Genomic DNA, 16,336 nt, shown 5'->3' with positions numbered 1-16,336 from the left:
TTAAATATACTCTAGATGCCAAATTTATATTTTTCTTATTAAGTAGATCAGAAGCCCTTAGAAAGACCCAAATTTTTACTTCTTTTGTATCTTCATGATGTCAAACAGACAAAAGGTACTCAATACATATTATTGTTAATTTGATTCTTCAGTCATATTCTTATTGATCTGTGGAATAAAAATGATTCTCACAGAATAAAAAGAAAAGTTATCCTGTACATTTAAAATGCTAGGCAATCTTCAAATGCTTTCTTGTTACAGCTTGAAAAGCTTCACTCTACTCAAATTCACAACAATAGAAACCAGGAAAAGAGAAAGAAATGCAAGTTAATATAGAAATGATTTCCTGCTCCCTCAATAAAGCTTGGCAACTGTTCCTGCTACAATGAGTACCAAATGTGGAACATCTTATTACTAATACTAAAGGCCCGGTGCATGAAATTTGTGTATGGGGCGGGGATGGAGGAGGCAGTGTCTCTCAGCCCAGCCTGCACTGTCTCCAATCTGGGACCCCTCGAGAAATGCTCGACTGCTGGCTCCCAACTGCTTGCCTGCCTGCCTGATTGCCTCTAATTGCTTCTGCCTGCCAGCCTGGTCACCCCCTAACCACTCCCCTGCCAGCCTAACTGCTCCCCTGCTGGCCCAATTGCCCCTACCTGCCCTCCCCTGCAGGCCTGGTCGTCCCCAACTGCCCTCCCCTGCTGGCCTGATTTCCCCACACACACCCCTCCCCTGCAGGCTATATTGTGGTGGCCATCTTGTGTCCACATGGTGGCAGCCATTTTTTACCACATGGGAGCCAGCCATCTTGTGTGTTGGAGTGATGGTCAATTTACATATTACCCTTTTATTAGATAGGATATGTGGGGTTTTTAAAATTTCTTTATCACATATTTGTCCTCAACCCCCCCATTCCAATTTCCCACCCCTCCCCACTCATGTCCCACCCCCCTATCGTCCTGGTATGTGGTTTCTAACTACATTAAATTTCCATGTAGGCTCTACTTTTCTCACCTATGAAAACATAGTATAATAGAAATCCACCCTTTCTAGCAGCTTAGTGAGAGTAAAATCACCTTAAAAGCCTCTCCCCTCTGCTCAAAAACAACTTTACTGACCATGCTTTCTGAAAGAAGTAACCAGAAAATATTTAATCCTTAAATGATGAGAAATGCAGCTCACTATTTATACACACACACACACACACACACACACACAAACATACACACATATATCCAGTAAGTCTTCACTTAGCACCATTGATAAGTGCTGCAACTTTAGTGAAATGATATTAAGAAACCAACTTTACCATAAGTTAATTGATATAAACCAGTTAGGTTTCTATGGCATCTCATCAACGTTCTAATGAAATGATGTTGAATGAAATGATGTTACTCGAGGACCTGCTGTACTTGTATATACAAATATATATCATTATTTAAGTTTATAAGATGCATTTTAATTTGATCAATATATTTTATTAGTTTTAATAATAAAGAGTAACTGTCACAAATGCCATACAAAAAAGAACTAATTTTTAAAGTAACAAATTACTTACCATTTAACAGGTTGGAGGTAATAATTTTGTCTGTTTTTCTTAAAATTGTTTTAGGAATAATAGTATCAAAATGATCTAAAAAGCGTTCCCTTGTGAGTGTTAACAGACTTTTTAGTTCATCAACAGAAACCACTTCGGGCTGCTCTGCCAACTTTCTCCTCTCTGGAAGACAACAGATCAACAGGACCAACTACATTACCATTACTTTAAATCCTCTCTAAACCCCATCTACTACTCATTTTATGGGAAATATTTTCAAAACTGAAATAAGTGAATTTATCCAGCAAACAACATTCCTGTGTAAGCCTACTTTCATTTTAATCCCATTTGTAGAGACATAAAAAGAATAATTTGTTAACACTGAAAGGTGAGAAATGGTAAAGCAAGTTTACAAAAGTTTTCCAAAAAATCTTGCAGAATCTTATGCTATTATTTTGCAAAAATAAAACCTGTAAGACTTTATTGAAATAAGTTACATAAACTTGGCCACTGACACTTATTTCTTCTCTTTCCCAAAACTAAAATCAGAGTAAAGGAATAAAAAAGAAGAAACAATAAAGAATGACAGTTTTCAGTATATCTTGGAAATGAGATTATGGTGGAGTCAGCAAAGCAGAGGAGGTCATGAAACCATTTGTCTATAATAAAGCAAAATATAAAATACTTTAGAAAAAACTAGGAGAAATAAAACTGCTGTGAACATATGAATTTAATGATGTGTGGCAGAAATATTGGAGCCTCTGGAAAACATAACAGTATTTAGTTTATACAGAAGAATATACAGATTAAAAAAAATGATCACCCACCAAAAGCAAAACAAAGATTATGCAAGAAGAGTTGCCTATCATCATATATGAGATGACTCAGCAGTAAACTTCTATACAGTCATAGTAATATTAAAACCATTGATTTAACCAAAATTCATGACTTCACTGTAAAGAGTGTGAAGAGAAAGTGAAGCTGATGTGGGAATGCTTAACATCTCAGATGTTAAGATGATGACTGAAATTTGTAAATCCAGAAATAGCTGCCTACACATATTATTTAGAAAACTGAAGGAAATTTCAGAAAAACTAGCTGAAGAGCTGAAGAGATTTGCTTATGGGCAGAGACTGAATGATAGGGGAGGGAGTAAGAGGAGGGCACTGGTGTTTTCCACATTAAGTTTTCCAGTTCCATTTGAACTTTTTAAACTATACCCATGTATTGCTTTTATGAAATTATTTCATTTTTTAAAAAGTATATTTTATTGATTTTTAACAGAGAGAAAGGGAGAGAGATAGAGAGCTAGAAACGTTCATGAGAGAGAAACATTGACCAGCTGCCTCTTGCACACCCCCTACCGGGGATGTGCCCACAACCAAGGTACATGCCCTTGACCAGAATCGAACCTGGGACCTTTCAGTCCGCAGACCGACACTCTACCACTGAGCCAAACCAGCTTCGGCAAATTATTTCATTTTTAAAACACTTTTGGACTAATAACATTTTCTCCTATAATAAACCGGAAAGTATAAATTCCTAGAGAATCAATTCAACAAACATTTATTATGTACTACCTGCAAGCACTGTGCTGGGCCCTTAGGCACACAGGAGGAAAGCGCATTCATTACTCCAGGTGAGGTTGGTACATAAAAGCACAAGGGAACAGGCTGAACAGTAGTAGCCGGACTTGTGGTTCTATTTTAGACCATCAGCTTTATGAGAAGTGCCTGTGAAATCCCACCTCACCAATGTGGATACTGGGAGGGTCATTCCAGTTCTCATTCAAGATAAGTAACACATAGTTTCTGTAGTCAAGAACACTAGCAATGGTAAAGTAACAGTAGTACTATATGCAGCTTTTATTACATCTTAGAAAATAAAAAGCTACTAGGAGCCATCCGAAAACAAAGTTATCAAGATTTCCTTTCATCTGAAAGGTGTACAATATGTAATATGCTTTGGAAACTAGCCCTACACTTGTATTAACTCTAAAAGTATACTTAATTAATGAGCCTGACCTATACTTATTAAAACTGTCCAACTAGAGAGCAGGATAAGACTTCTGATTGATCTGGATGACTGAGCAGTAGGGAGAGAAAGTATATAAGATTAACAGGGGTTTGTGCAGGAAAATTTACTAAGGTGAAGATAATCTCTATACAAATGATTTTGTATACAAATGGTAGATAAAAACATAGAAGAAATATAATGGATTAAAGTGAAAAATAAATTAGCAAAAGAATGCCATTCCTAAAAAAAACTTGGTAATAACTAAGAGTTTATTAAAGAAAAATCCAGAGCAGAATATCTAAAGGATTAGTTGATGAGTATCAATAAGGTTTGCGCTGGGTTCTACAAATGCTAAAAAGATTGAAAAGCTCATAGTAGTGACCACAATATTGGAACAAAATAACAGTACTGCTGTTTGGGTATGTTTTGAATCATACTGAACAATCTTTTATTTAAAAACTGGAGACCCCCTACCTGCCTTTGCCTTTTGCCTAGAGCTGTGGCATCCTTACGTCGCTACCTGTGTTAAAGCTCATCTGCTGGTACTTCTACATTTTCAGCATTATTTATCACTTATGGTCTTCCCCCTTCCCCAACACCCATATCCCCAGAGCTTCCAGTCATAACTGTAGGCAGCTATGAGATTTCAGCTGCTAGTATTTCCCTTCCAACTATGTAGAAGGGATAGTCATACTGGGGTTCACTCTTCTTAGTCAATGGAGAGATGCACCAGCTTCAAAGAGGGGCCTGTCCTTCCACTCTGACAGTGTTTCTGATGGGAAGGGTAAGGGAGAGAGGTGAAGATAAAAGGAAGGGGAAATGTTGAAGGAACTGAGTTTAAAAGACTACAGGAGGCTTATGATGGCAAGGAATCAGGGCCTACAAAGAGGTTAGCAGGAACAGAACAAAGTCAAGAAGTGAATAATACTGCTGGTTGATGGAAATAAAGGTTTTCCACTTGCAAAAATACTAATATTTCTATTTGTTGCTTTATTTTTTGCATTTAACATGTACTACTTTTTATTGAAACTGATTTGCCTTTTTAATTATATTTTCCTCAAGCTAATATTTTCATAGTGGAAAAAAATCAATGGTTGGAGAAGGTCAAGACTACACAATTATCCTGGCTTTGTACAACTGAAAAAGAAGGTAATTCTTATATGAATAACTGAGACCAAATATTCTAAAATTATTTTCCATTGAGCAAAACAGGCTATTTAATTCAAGAAATTTTTAAAGTGCTTTCAAAAATGATAGTTTTTACTTTATAATGTATATACTTAATTCTAATATCATTTTTTTCTATAGGTAACTAGTGAGGCCTCACAATTTGATTTAATTTCTTAGAAATTCTATCAATTAATTAGCTTAAAATAAGTTCATATTAGGTACTGAATGTCTATGAAAAAAAATGTTATGAATGACAACCAAGTTAACATTTAGTATATGAGAAAATAAACCTTAAACTACAACCCTTGAAAAGGTGTCAATATCTTGAATAAGGAAAAAATCCATAATGCCAACTTCATCCATTATGTGACACTTGTTTAATTAATATTGGTAGTCATGACTAAAATTTAAGAATTAATGTTCAAATTAACATATTAATTTTTCCGAACGTGTATTTTCTTCTCTTTGCAGTTTCTATTCTCTTATGACAGCTAAAAATATATAAAAAGACATTTTTAGGAAGAGCTCTATGTTAACCAGAATGCAATTTAGGTGTATCCTAGCATACATTTAAAAATGTTGAAGTACAGAATTTTCCTGAAGAAATATTTCTATAAATGTTAACTGTGATGAACAAATAAATAGGAATATTTTAATCTGATGGGAGAAAAGTTGCTAACTTTTTCTACTCTTATATCACTTCTACAAGAACAAGAATAGTTCTACAAATGAGTGTCTTACCTAAAAGACAAAATACATAAGAAAAAGTGAGGAAATAACAATGCATTATGTCTGAACAGGTTCTTACAGTAGAATAAAATGTACAAATTGTTACTTACTCAGACATTCTTTCAAAGCCAGAGCTTGAACTCTGGCTAACTGCTTCTCTCTTTCTATAAGCTGCTCTCCAGAAAAATGTGGTAGCGACGAGAAGTCAAAAGGAATGCCTGCGACACACAAAAAAGTCAGTATTAAAGATATTCTATGACAACAATTAATATTCAGTTCCCAGCTAATGCGCTAATATATAATTTAAAAAGTAAAAGCCAATTACTCATCTCTCTTGATCTTACATATTTCCAATTAAATAATTAAGCTGCATAAAATAAACATATTAAATTATTGTGCATTTTAAACTTTGATTTGATTCTTAAACTGAGGGAATTTAGGTAGTAGAGTAGAATTCCCTCATCACATTTTCTTCCATAGGCTCAGCTACTGAAACTCCTTCACAGAAGGGAGAGCGGAGAGGATAAAGGGAATAGAGAGGGTCAAACATATGGTGATGGAAGGAGACTAGACTTTGAGAGGTGAGCACACAATGGAGTACACAGATATTGTATTATAAAGTTATACACCTGAAAATTACACAATGTTATTAACCAATGTTACTCCAATTCATGTAATTAAAATTTTTAAAAATGGTAATTAAAAAATAAACTCTTACACAAAACACAAATGGAGTGGGGTTAAGTCTCTAACGATGGCCCCAACTACCAACATGTCCTGCTAGTCACCCATTATGCAGCCCTTCCACAATGAGTCCTGGCTAGCCTGGTGAAGCCAATAAAGTATGTAAAAGTGACAGTGAATGATCTCTAGGCTAAGTCACAGAAAGCCTCGAGGCTTCCTAGAACAATTGCTCTAGTCTTCACATGACTGGAGTACCAGCTGTGTATCTGCAATCAGATGTGGGACTTAAACACAAAAACATCCAGCTGAGCCCAGTCAGCAGGACTATGAGACATAGTAATAAAGTCATTTTTAAGCTAATCTTGGGCTGGTTTGTCACACAGTAATAAACACCAAAGCATGCAGCTTGAAGAGAAAAGAAAAGGTGAGCAATAAAACAGAATAATATGCCTTAGAGAAAGTAAATGAATGAGAAATTACAGGAAAATAGTATGTGTTTAAAGTGAACTATACTGAAAATGTCCTATTTGGAATCGAAGGCTGATCTAGTAAAACTTACTGGGTACAATGTAAAGGGATTAATTCTCTATATTCTAAATTGTTCAAATACGTAATACTGTGTTTGAAATAAACGATAAATTTACTGAAAGTGAAATGGAGTTTGGGGAAAACAAGTTCATTAAAAACCACATAAGTTAATTATACCTATATATACAAACAAATGTAAAAAATATTTTCCACTCAAGTTAACACTTACTCAGTTGGGTTTCTCCTGTCCTTGCCTTCATCTTTCCATGAATGAAACTGAGGGCAAATGAGCCATTGATCTGGTTGGCTGAGTGAATCAGTGTGGCTTTGCATTTTCTACTGCCATTGCCTTGTAACAGGAGATAATAGCTAGAACACTCTCCTTTCACTTCAACATCTGGAACTAAACAAAAACAATTTTTAAGTATGTAAAAATTCACCATGCAGCAAGGCAGAATCATATACCGGACCCAGAGAATATAATGACATCCCGTGTTTTTTTTTTAAAACAAACTGTTACCCAATACATTTGGAGCTAACAGTTCAATTAACTGAGAAAGCTATTAAAATTAGGGAATAAAAATATTAAACTAAAATAGAATCTGATACTCATAATAAAAAGAGATACAAGTTTTAATTTAAATTAAAACTGTGTACTCATTTATTAACTTTTGATGTAGCTCATTAGAGTTCCATGATATTTTTCTTATACAACCCACTTAGAATGTATCAACTATTATTTCTAACTTCAATTTCTTTAAAGGGGAATAAAATGACCCCTGTAGGCATACACAGCTCAACTGGTAGGAACAGCAGTGTACATATATATACTTAAGAGTAGCTTTTTGCTCCTTTCAGTGAGCACCCATAATGCATTTTTACAGAGGGAATGGAAAGCATTCATTAATCTGGCATGCCAGTTACATGAAGGTCAGTTAAGACAGCTTCTAGTATATTTTAAAAAACAAATCAACTGAGGGTTATAGTGAAGGTCGAAGAAAAACTGAGATGCCTTTGAAAGTAAAAATAGAAGCAGAGTCCTTTTTACTGAAGATGGTGAATTGGACATAAGCATTTATTTTCACTATCTCCTGAAATTCCATGAAATGAGAATAAAGAGAATTTTAAAATAGCATAAATCTCCAACGACTAATATCTGAGAGAAGAGAATAATGACTAAATTTTGAAAGCAGGAAAAGAGATGAACAAATGGTAGCAGTCTCTCAATTGCTACGGAAGCTGAGAAAAACAGAGAAGAAAGCTTAGAAGTAAGACAATTTATACTACAACCCCTGACAGGAGACTCTTGGGATGGTGGTCCCAGATGGCACTGGAAGCAAAATGAAGGTGAAATAAAAGACCATTGAAGGTCTGTTTGAGAGGAAATATGGCTTCCTGGTTCCTCCTTGTTCTACTCAGGTAAATGGTAGTCCTTTCCCCAGCCCAGAAAACCAGAAGCTAATCCCCCCGTGAAGATAAACAATGTGTCTCTGGCCTGGGAGATATAAACAAAGCTTAGGGTCAGAGTTATCAGTGGATTAAGTGAATTATTCTATACAGAACATTGGGGCCCTTTTCTCTTCATCTATATAACTTCCAGAATTTTAGAAGCCAGATAGCAGAACTGTGGTCAGCATTAGAGGACTGACTAAAAATATAAAAGGGCTTTTATAACAAAAAAAACCAAAAAACAAAAATCCCAATATTGGTGCCACCTAATGTAATGTTGCAGCAAGATTCGTCTAACATGAAGATCCCAGTCAATAAGCTCTACCATACACCCAGATTTTCCAAACAGCTTTCTAGTGCTCTCTTTTAAATATGAGCAGACAGCCAAACATTATGAGACTTAAGGAAAGTCTTTATTATGAAAGCCAGATGCCGAAAGAAACAAACAGAAAAAAAAGGGGGGGGGGGGATTGTAGAGAAACGAAGAATATGGTGTAAAAAGAAAATCACGACAAAAACAGATCACCAAAATCCTCAGAGATGATATTGCATCAACTACGTAAGAACAGAAAATTACAAGTAAAAGAACATTAACTTAGAAAGAGCTCATGGAAATTAAAATTAGGAAAGCAGAAATAAGATTTCAATAGGGTAGAAGATAAAGTTCAATGAATCTATCAGAAAATAAGAGAAGACAAAGAAATATAAAATAGGAGAGGAAGAGAGAAACCCAAAGCAGGAGGTACAGCATCCAAAAGAAAGAACATTAAAAAATGGAGGGAAGAAAATTATCAACAAAATAATTATAACAACATTGTCCCAATAAAAAGACAAGCTTCCAGGCATGCTGAGTGCCCAATACAAGAATAAAAATAGAGCCCTGGCCGAGTAGGTCAGCTGGTTGGAGTCTCGACCCATGTACCAAAAGGCTGCAGGTTTGATTCCCAGTCAGGGCACATATCCAAGTTGCTGGTTCCATCCACAGTTGGGTAACTATGGGAAGCAACCTAATGATGTTTCTCCCCCCCTCTCTTCCCCTTCCTCTTTCTCTAAAATCAATAAAGTGCATATCCTCTGGTGAGGATTTTAAAAAATCAGAATAAAAATAGATTCTACAAAGTGCCAGAGAAAATACTTCCTCCCTCCCTCCCTCCCTCCCTCCCTCCCTTCCTTCCCTCCTTCCTGTGAGAATGGCACTAGAATTCTAAACAGCGCCAAAATTGGAAGACAACGGAGAAATGCATTCAAAATTCTTATATACACTAAGAATTATGCAATACAAAAAAACAAACAAAAAACACACAAACTTTTGCAATTAGCTTGCAATAAGAATGTTACTCCTATTCACAAACACCAATCTTAGAAAAGAAATTTAGATAAAGATTAGAAAGAAAAAACACTTACTAGTTATCTTTGAAACTAAGATTTTTTCCCAGACTCACAGTGACCTTAACTTATTTACCAATTTAGCACTTTGCAAACTCAAATTACATATCTTCTCAATGCCGGATATACTTTCTATATTTACTTAAAATCCTATCACCTTTATTAGAACTTTAATCACTGAGCCTGTAATTACAACACAATCTTATTTTCCATAAAAGAAAAACATTTATTTTACAGAATTCCCCTATCCATAATGACTGTGCAGTCATTTAAAAAATGATGTTCCAGATTTGGCAGGTGTTAGCTGAAGACTTATTAAATAATTTTATGTAAATACAGAGCAACAGACTTATAATTAGCATAGTTATTCAATTCTCATAGCTTTTCCTGAAGAAATAAGGGGAAATGATTACAACAGAAAATTCTTCTCTATTTCCATCTGTTATTTTTACTCTGTCAGCTTCTAAAAGATTGATTGCTTGCATGTTCCCCCTCCACCAAAACCAAATACCCATTTGGATCCACTACATAGGCAAGATGGGAAATTACATGTTTCCTTTAGTTGCATCAAATTTTATAATATGTAAACCATAATGAAAACCTGTATCATTACTAGTTTCATTCACAAACAAAATTTTAGCATAATAAAAACTGAGCCATATTTTACATCAATACATTGCTCAGACCCTGTAGTCAACCCCTTCTTTTTATAACATTTCAACAATATAAATGGAAAACAATGGTTCAAATGATAATATGAAAAATATTGCAGGATAATTCGGGAAACAGCTGTTAAGAGAATATTCTAACTTACTGAAAAGTAAATAATATACCAAATTATTTTTATAATGATAATAAATATTATTAAACAATAAAATAAAATATAATCCTCAAGGTAGGCATTTTTAGAGACCATACATTTCTCAATGACATCGTTTTTCAAGCAATTCTAGACCCAACTTTTGAAATGGCCTTTAGAGTTAACTGAAAAGGCAAAAGATAAAACTTTTTTTAAAAAATTAATATACTTACTTTATATTCATAAAGTATTTCCAAAAAAGATATTGCATACTTTTATCCCCCATCTTATTTGTCAGACTAAGCTTCAATGATTTAGTACAAAACTTAGCTGCCACCAAGACTGTTCAAGAAAATTCCCTGCCACAATTCTACGAAGAATCTAAAATCATTCAAGAAATGATATTGTTCACTGAAACCGGTCTGGCTCAATGGATAGAGCGTCGGCTTGGGGACTGAAAGATCCCGGGTTCGATTCCGGTCAAGGGCATGTCCCTTGGTTGCGGGCACATCCTCAGTAGGGGGTGTGCAAGAGGCAGCTGATCGATGACTCTCTCTCAATGATGTTTCTAAACTATCTCTCTCCCTTCCTCTCTGTACAAAATCAATAAAATATATTTAAAAAAATGATATTGTTCATTGCTGAATCCTAGCACCAAGAAAAATGCCCTAAATACAGTAGACACACAGTAAATATTTGCTGAGTGACTTAATACTTTCTCTTTGCCACTGAAATCTCTTTCAAAATCCTTACCAGAGTCCTTTATCCTTTCTCAGTATGAAATTTATTCATAGATCTGTTATGGTGTGTAATTTTAACCTCATTAGTTTCAGCTCACTATTTAAAAACACTTTCAACACTGATTTAAGAATGAAGAAGGTACATGATCATCAATTCAAAATATTTCATCATTTGTAAGTCTAGTATCTTTAAAATATTTTTATTATCATAGATGACTTGTCTATCAGCAAAATAAAAAGACTATTTTTCCCAAGAGTATCTTTAAAAGTTTTCCTTTCAAAAGAATTTAAATTTTTAAAAAATGAGAACAATAAACTCAGAAATATAGTTATTGTGGATGGCCTATAGATGCATTCAGACTTGGGTGCAAATTCTGACTTCACCTTGTAAGTTTCTTGATTTCTCCGTAGCTTAACTTTCTCATTTGTAATATAAAGTTAGGGGATGACCAACATCTAGTTCTTAACAATTTCATAAGATTTCTCTGTGAGCATATGGTAAGCCAGATATTTATTATACAATTGGCTTTTCAATACAAGTTTTAAATAGAGAAGTCTTGCTTCAGAAATTTAATAGGATTTACTGAATTGCATTTATATATATAGTTCTTATTGCATTTTTTTCTAGTACCATAATAATTTCTGAGTATTTTCCTGAAAATCACTTTAAAAAAATCATTCTTTTGCTACTCTTTTAATTTTTTTTTTACTGTTTATATTGATTTGAGAGAGAGAGGGGAAGGGAAAGGGAGAGAAAGAAAAACATCGTACATGCCCTGACTGGGGACCAAACCCACAACCTGGGCATGTGCCCTGACTGGTAATCAAACCAGTGACATTTAGGTTCACAGACAACTCTCAAACAAATGAGCCACACTAGCCAGGGTTCTTTTGCAACTCCTAAGTTAAGCATACTTAAATAGGGCATAGATTTTCTATTTTAAGTCAAACCAAATGAAATTGCTGAAATTGTATGTATATATTTTATTTCATCAAGGAATAATATGGTAAACCTAAGGAATTGATAAAAATTGGAGCACAAATTTTGGTTCACATGAAGTCTATTAAAAGTCTTTCTTTACTTTTCCAAAAAGGAAAGTACGAAGGAACACATGTTAGCTGTGTTACTTTGGTCAAGTTACTAACAAGTTGAGCTTCAATTACCTCAGGTAATACTAGGTTTTTCAATTTAAATCATCTGATTTTATAAAAGAAATAAGAATTTCATTTTTACAACGACATCTTGGTTAAGAGCACAGAAACTGTTTTTTAATACACTGTATAATAACTTAAGCACCTTTTTTATTAAATTTTATTCCCAAAATGTCTCCAAAAAACCCATGTTCAATATAATTAGTTATCTAATTAATCTCAAGTTCTGCCTGAAATCACTGATATTTTTAAATGTATATATTGTACTTTATGTTACAGTTGGTTATTAGAGAGAATAAAAACAAAATCTTAAAATGATATGGATCCTTTTTAATCAGTAGTAACACATATTATTTTCCCCATTAAAAAAAATGATCTCCACTGACCATTTGATAAATATTGCTTCTATGTCGTACCACTGAAACAACTTAAATATTTCCTACTTACCACTGATTGTCTTAGGCTTTTTAGCTATGTATTCCTTCCATTTTCTTGAACTGAGTTGGCTGGGAGGTGGAATAAGTATGTTACTAATAGTACATGGCAATACAAAAAGTGCACCAACCTATTGAAAACAGAATATATTTTTAGTGACTGCACACTGAGATTAATTCTTAAGTAGTATCATTGGACAATTTTCCTCTCATATTTCACCTACATAAAATGTATTTGGCAATGCTCTCTCCCAGTAACTCCACTAAAAAACAAAAACAATGCCCCTCCTCCACCCTGCCTCCTCACAAAAAGCCAAAGACTAGACAACAAAAATAGAGGAAGTTCTTCAAAGCTGTAAGCTTTTTTGGTTATAAACCTCTAAAAGCTTTGTTATTCACATATCTGCTTCGAGCTCAGGCATGGGTATAATTTCTTCTTTTTCTAAAAATTAAAGAGAAGCCAGAAATTCTGTCATCAAAAGATTTTGTCATATTCAGCCATAATTTTATAACCTTTTGATTAGATGGGTTATTGTTCTGGCTTCAAAAGTAGAATCATTTAGAAAGCAACCTCAAAACTTCTGTTCCTAAAAATTAGAGATTGAATGCTAATAAGTACAAAATGCAGAGAAACCATGAATCACATGCCAGGAAACATACAGCAGCTTCTCGTTGATTTATGAGCAAACACAACTTGGTCATCTTTGTATTCCCAGGGCTGGCCATACAAATGCTTATTAAATATTTGTTTTCAAAAAACCATTGCAATATATTTAGGTAAAGTCTCAGTTTGATTAAGCACTGAATAAACAAATTGCAATTCTCAAAGTGGCATTTTGCCAGTTATTTTAGAACACAAGTTACAACAGTCAGCACATCCCTATATATATATATATTTTAACTCTGGGGAAATTTTTAGGTGGGGCATTTGGCATAAATCTTAAATCTAAGGCAAAATCACTTTTAGTTGTCCTATATAGATGCAAAATCACTTTTAACTGTCCTCTGTAGATGGGGGTTACAAGAGATGTGATACTCAAATAATGCATTAGTTTTATTGCTACTTACTACTTTTACTTATATATTAATTAACAGACATAAAAATAAGTGTATTAGAAGAAAAATAAGGTAAATTAAATGTGCTTATCTTTATTATTTAGTCATAATCTTTTTTTAAGTCAAATGTATTTTACACAGTCAAGAATTAGATATTAAAAACATTTAGCAATGTAAAATAATCCCTAAGTATAAAAGATTTATATGTAAATTTTCCAAGTACTAAGTCCTAGTTCTTCATTCTTACATAAATAAGACTTCAAAGTCTTAAATGCATGGCAAAACTGCATGACTCAGACTGTGATTTGACCACGGCAGATCAGGGTCCAGTTATACTTGACAACTACATAATCATTATAATTGTAACTTCACAGTTGAGAAATGCTAGTTCAATGCTAGTTCAATAGCCTGATAAAAATGAAGTTCAAGGCCCAACATATAGCCTGATAAAAACGTGGTTGGACTCGTAGGCCAAAGAAGCGACCATGTTTTTGAGACATTTCTTTTTGACTAAACATTTGCTACAAACATGAATGACATTTCTAAATCTCACCATGAAGTTTTTTTGTTTTTTTTTAATTTATTCTAAAAGACGAAACAACACTTCATGTCTACAGAGTACTTTGGAGTTATTATGAAAAGCCCAAAGTGTCTTAATATAAATTAGGCCCAAAATCATATTAAAGAAACCAAATCATTCAAAAACAGATTCATAAACTATAGTCCCTTTTTTCACATATCGTTAAATATTGAGTTAGAGACAAAACAAAATAAAACAAAACAAAACACATTCTCTACATTGCCACATAGAGAAGAAATCTGCTCCAATAATAACATGGAGTTCTTCTTGGTACTGTTTTTTGTCAGTTCTCTGTACTTAGGAGTTAAAGAAATAAAAGAATGGCAACTGTAAAATAATTCTACTCCCTACTATATGTTTGATTCTCCAACTCACAAGGTACTTGAATTCATTTATTAAAAATTTTAACTGTAGGAATTTACAATTACTCCTTTCCCTAAGGACAATTATTTTTCTGATTATGAAAATATACCAAGAAATAGTGTTAGTATGAATGGTATCACCATAAATGTTAGAAACAAGAGATTTGTAAAAACTGTAACTTCTGAACAAATATTCTACAACACTATGCTAATGTTCCATTTTCAGGCAACATTTTCCTTTTTATACAAAGTATCCTGTTCTTAAGTGTATTTCTAAAAATCATTACATTTCTTAGGAGAGAATTTAAAATATGTTGAATATTTTCAGATATAAATGATCACATTCATATTTACTTCACTATGTAACAGATACAACAGACTAGCGCATACCCATTCTGCCAATGGCAAGAGAAACAACTGAGCATTTCTGGAATACCCGTATTTTCCGGCATATAAGACAACTTTTGAAACGAAAAAAAGTCAACCAAAAATCAGGGGCAAAAGACCAAAATTGCACAAAAATTACCTGCAGATCTCGACGGCAAAGTAAGTCTTTTTTTTTGAAGTGGGGGGTAATCTTATACAGCGAATATAGGCCCAAACCTATGTTTTAACTGTAAAATTAGGGGTCGTCTTATATGCCGGAAAATACGGTATATAAATTACTGTTTTTCTCCGTATATTCCTAACACTTCTCCCTCCTCCCAACCCCATAAGCAACAAGTAGCAATCAGGAAATCTTCTGCCTTGTCTAGAAGTATAAATACAATACCTGAGGGGAGGAATTTTCTTGCAACTTGTACAAATTTCTTAAAACAATGGCAATGAAAAGTACACTGAATACTATTCTTATATAAAACAGCACAGTCAAACATTTAATATGGAGTGGTACAAGGAAACATTCTACACAACACAGAGTTTGTAATCTAAAATGAAGATATAAATGAAAGGATACAACTCAAATTCAATGTCCGACAGATAGCAGGAGGGTAGGTCTGATAATTTTATCATCTGCACAAATTCTAAAGCAAGGCCATAATAGTGGAAAACCTAGAAAATAAATTAAAATTATGTAATACTTTAAATGCCATAAAGTAAAATTGAACAAATTAGTGATTAAGGTTTAAAACTTTAAAATGAATCTTAAAAAACATGTATTTATACGTAATGCCAAACACACATTTCATCCTCTATAGCAGATAAGAATTTCTTCCATTTCAATGCTACATATCAGAGTTGAGAGACAGACATGGAGATTTCTTGGGAACTAGAAAGATATTAACAGGGAGAAAATGAGTTATAGAAACAGGAAAGCAACAAAGGAAAAGAGTTATCAACCTTTCTTGTTTATCCTCAGCAAGACAAACAACCCAAGAGACTAGGATATTAAAAAAAAAAAATAGCCGAAACCGGTTTGGCTCAGTGGATAGAGCCTCGGTCTGCTGACTGAAAAGTCCCAGGTTCGATTCCGGTCAAGGGCATGTACATTGGTTGCGGGCACATCCCCAGTAGGGGGTGTGCAGGAGGCAGCTGGTCGATGTTTCTCTCTCATCGACGTTTCTAGCTCTCTATCCCTCTCCCTTCCTCTCTGTGGAAAATTAATAAAATAAAATAAAATAAAAAATAAGAATCTGCAAGACTGAGAAAGCAAAAGAAAGGTGACTCAGGATGGACTCAGGTTGAGTGGTATGCTAAAACAAACAAATAAAAAATC

The 16,336-nt window shown here is 34.0% G+C and overlaps 1 protein-coding gene across 3 annotated transcripts in view; it reads right to left on the bottom strand.

Annotated features, from left to right (window-relative positions):
- Positions 1 to 16,336, bottom strand: part of LOC118718246 (MDM2 binding protein) — a 47,358-nt gene that overhangs the window by 18,044 nt on the left and 12,978 nt on the right. For all 3 annotated transcript variants that reach the window (XR_006741565.1, XM_045581400.1, XM_036436878.2), the window contains exons 9-14: positions 15,578 to 15,672; positions 14,479 to 14,551; positions 12,638 to 12,755; positions 6,894 to 7,067; positions 5,563 to 5,670; positions 1,559 to 1,720 (exon numbers count right to left, since the gene is read on the bottom strand). Coding sequence is in view for 2 of the 3 variants with exons in the window: in XM_045581400.1 (XP_045437356.1) it covers positions 1,559 to 1,720; positions 5,563 to 5,670; positions 6,894 to 7,067; positions 12,638 to 12,755; positions 14,479 to 14,551; positions 15,578 to 15,672 (730 nt within the window). In the remaining variant the exon portion in view is untranslated. The remainder of the gene's footprint in view (positions 1 to 1,558; positions 1,721 to 5,562; positions 5,671 to 6,893; positions 7,068 to 12,637; positions 12,756 to 14,478; positions 14,552 to 15,577; positions 15,673 to 16,336) is intronic.

Source organism: Pipistrellus kuhlii, unplaced genomic scaffold (genome assembly GCF_014108245.1).
Source record: "Pipistrellus kuhlii isolate mPipKuh1 unplaced genomic scaffold, mPipKuh1.p scaffold_m20_p_14, whole genome shotgun sequence".
Taxonomy (NCBI): domain Eukaryota; kingdom Metazoa; phylum Chordata; class Mammalia; order Chiroptera; family Vespertilionidae; genus Pipistrellus; species Pipistrellus kuhlii.
Note: the sequence above shows the minus strand (reverse complement) of the source record. Positions and strands in the feature narration are given on the sequence as shown.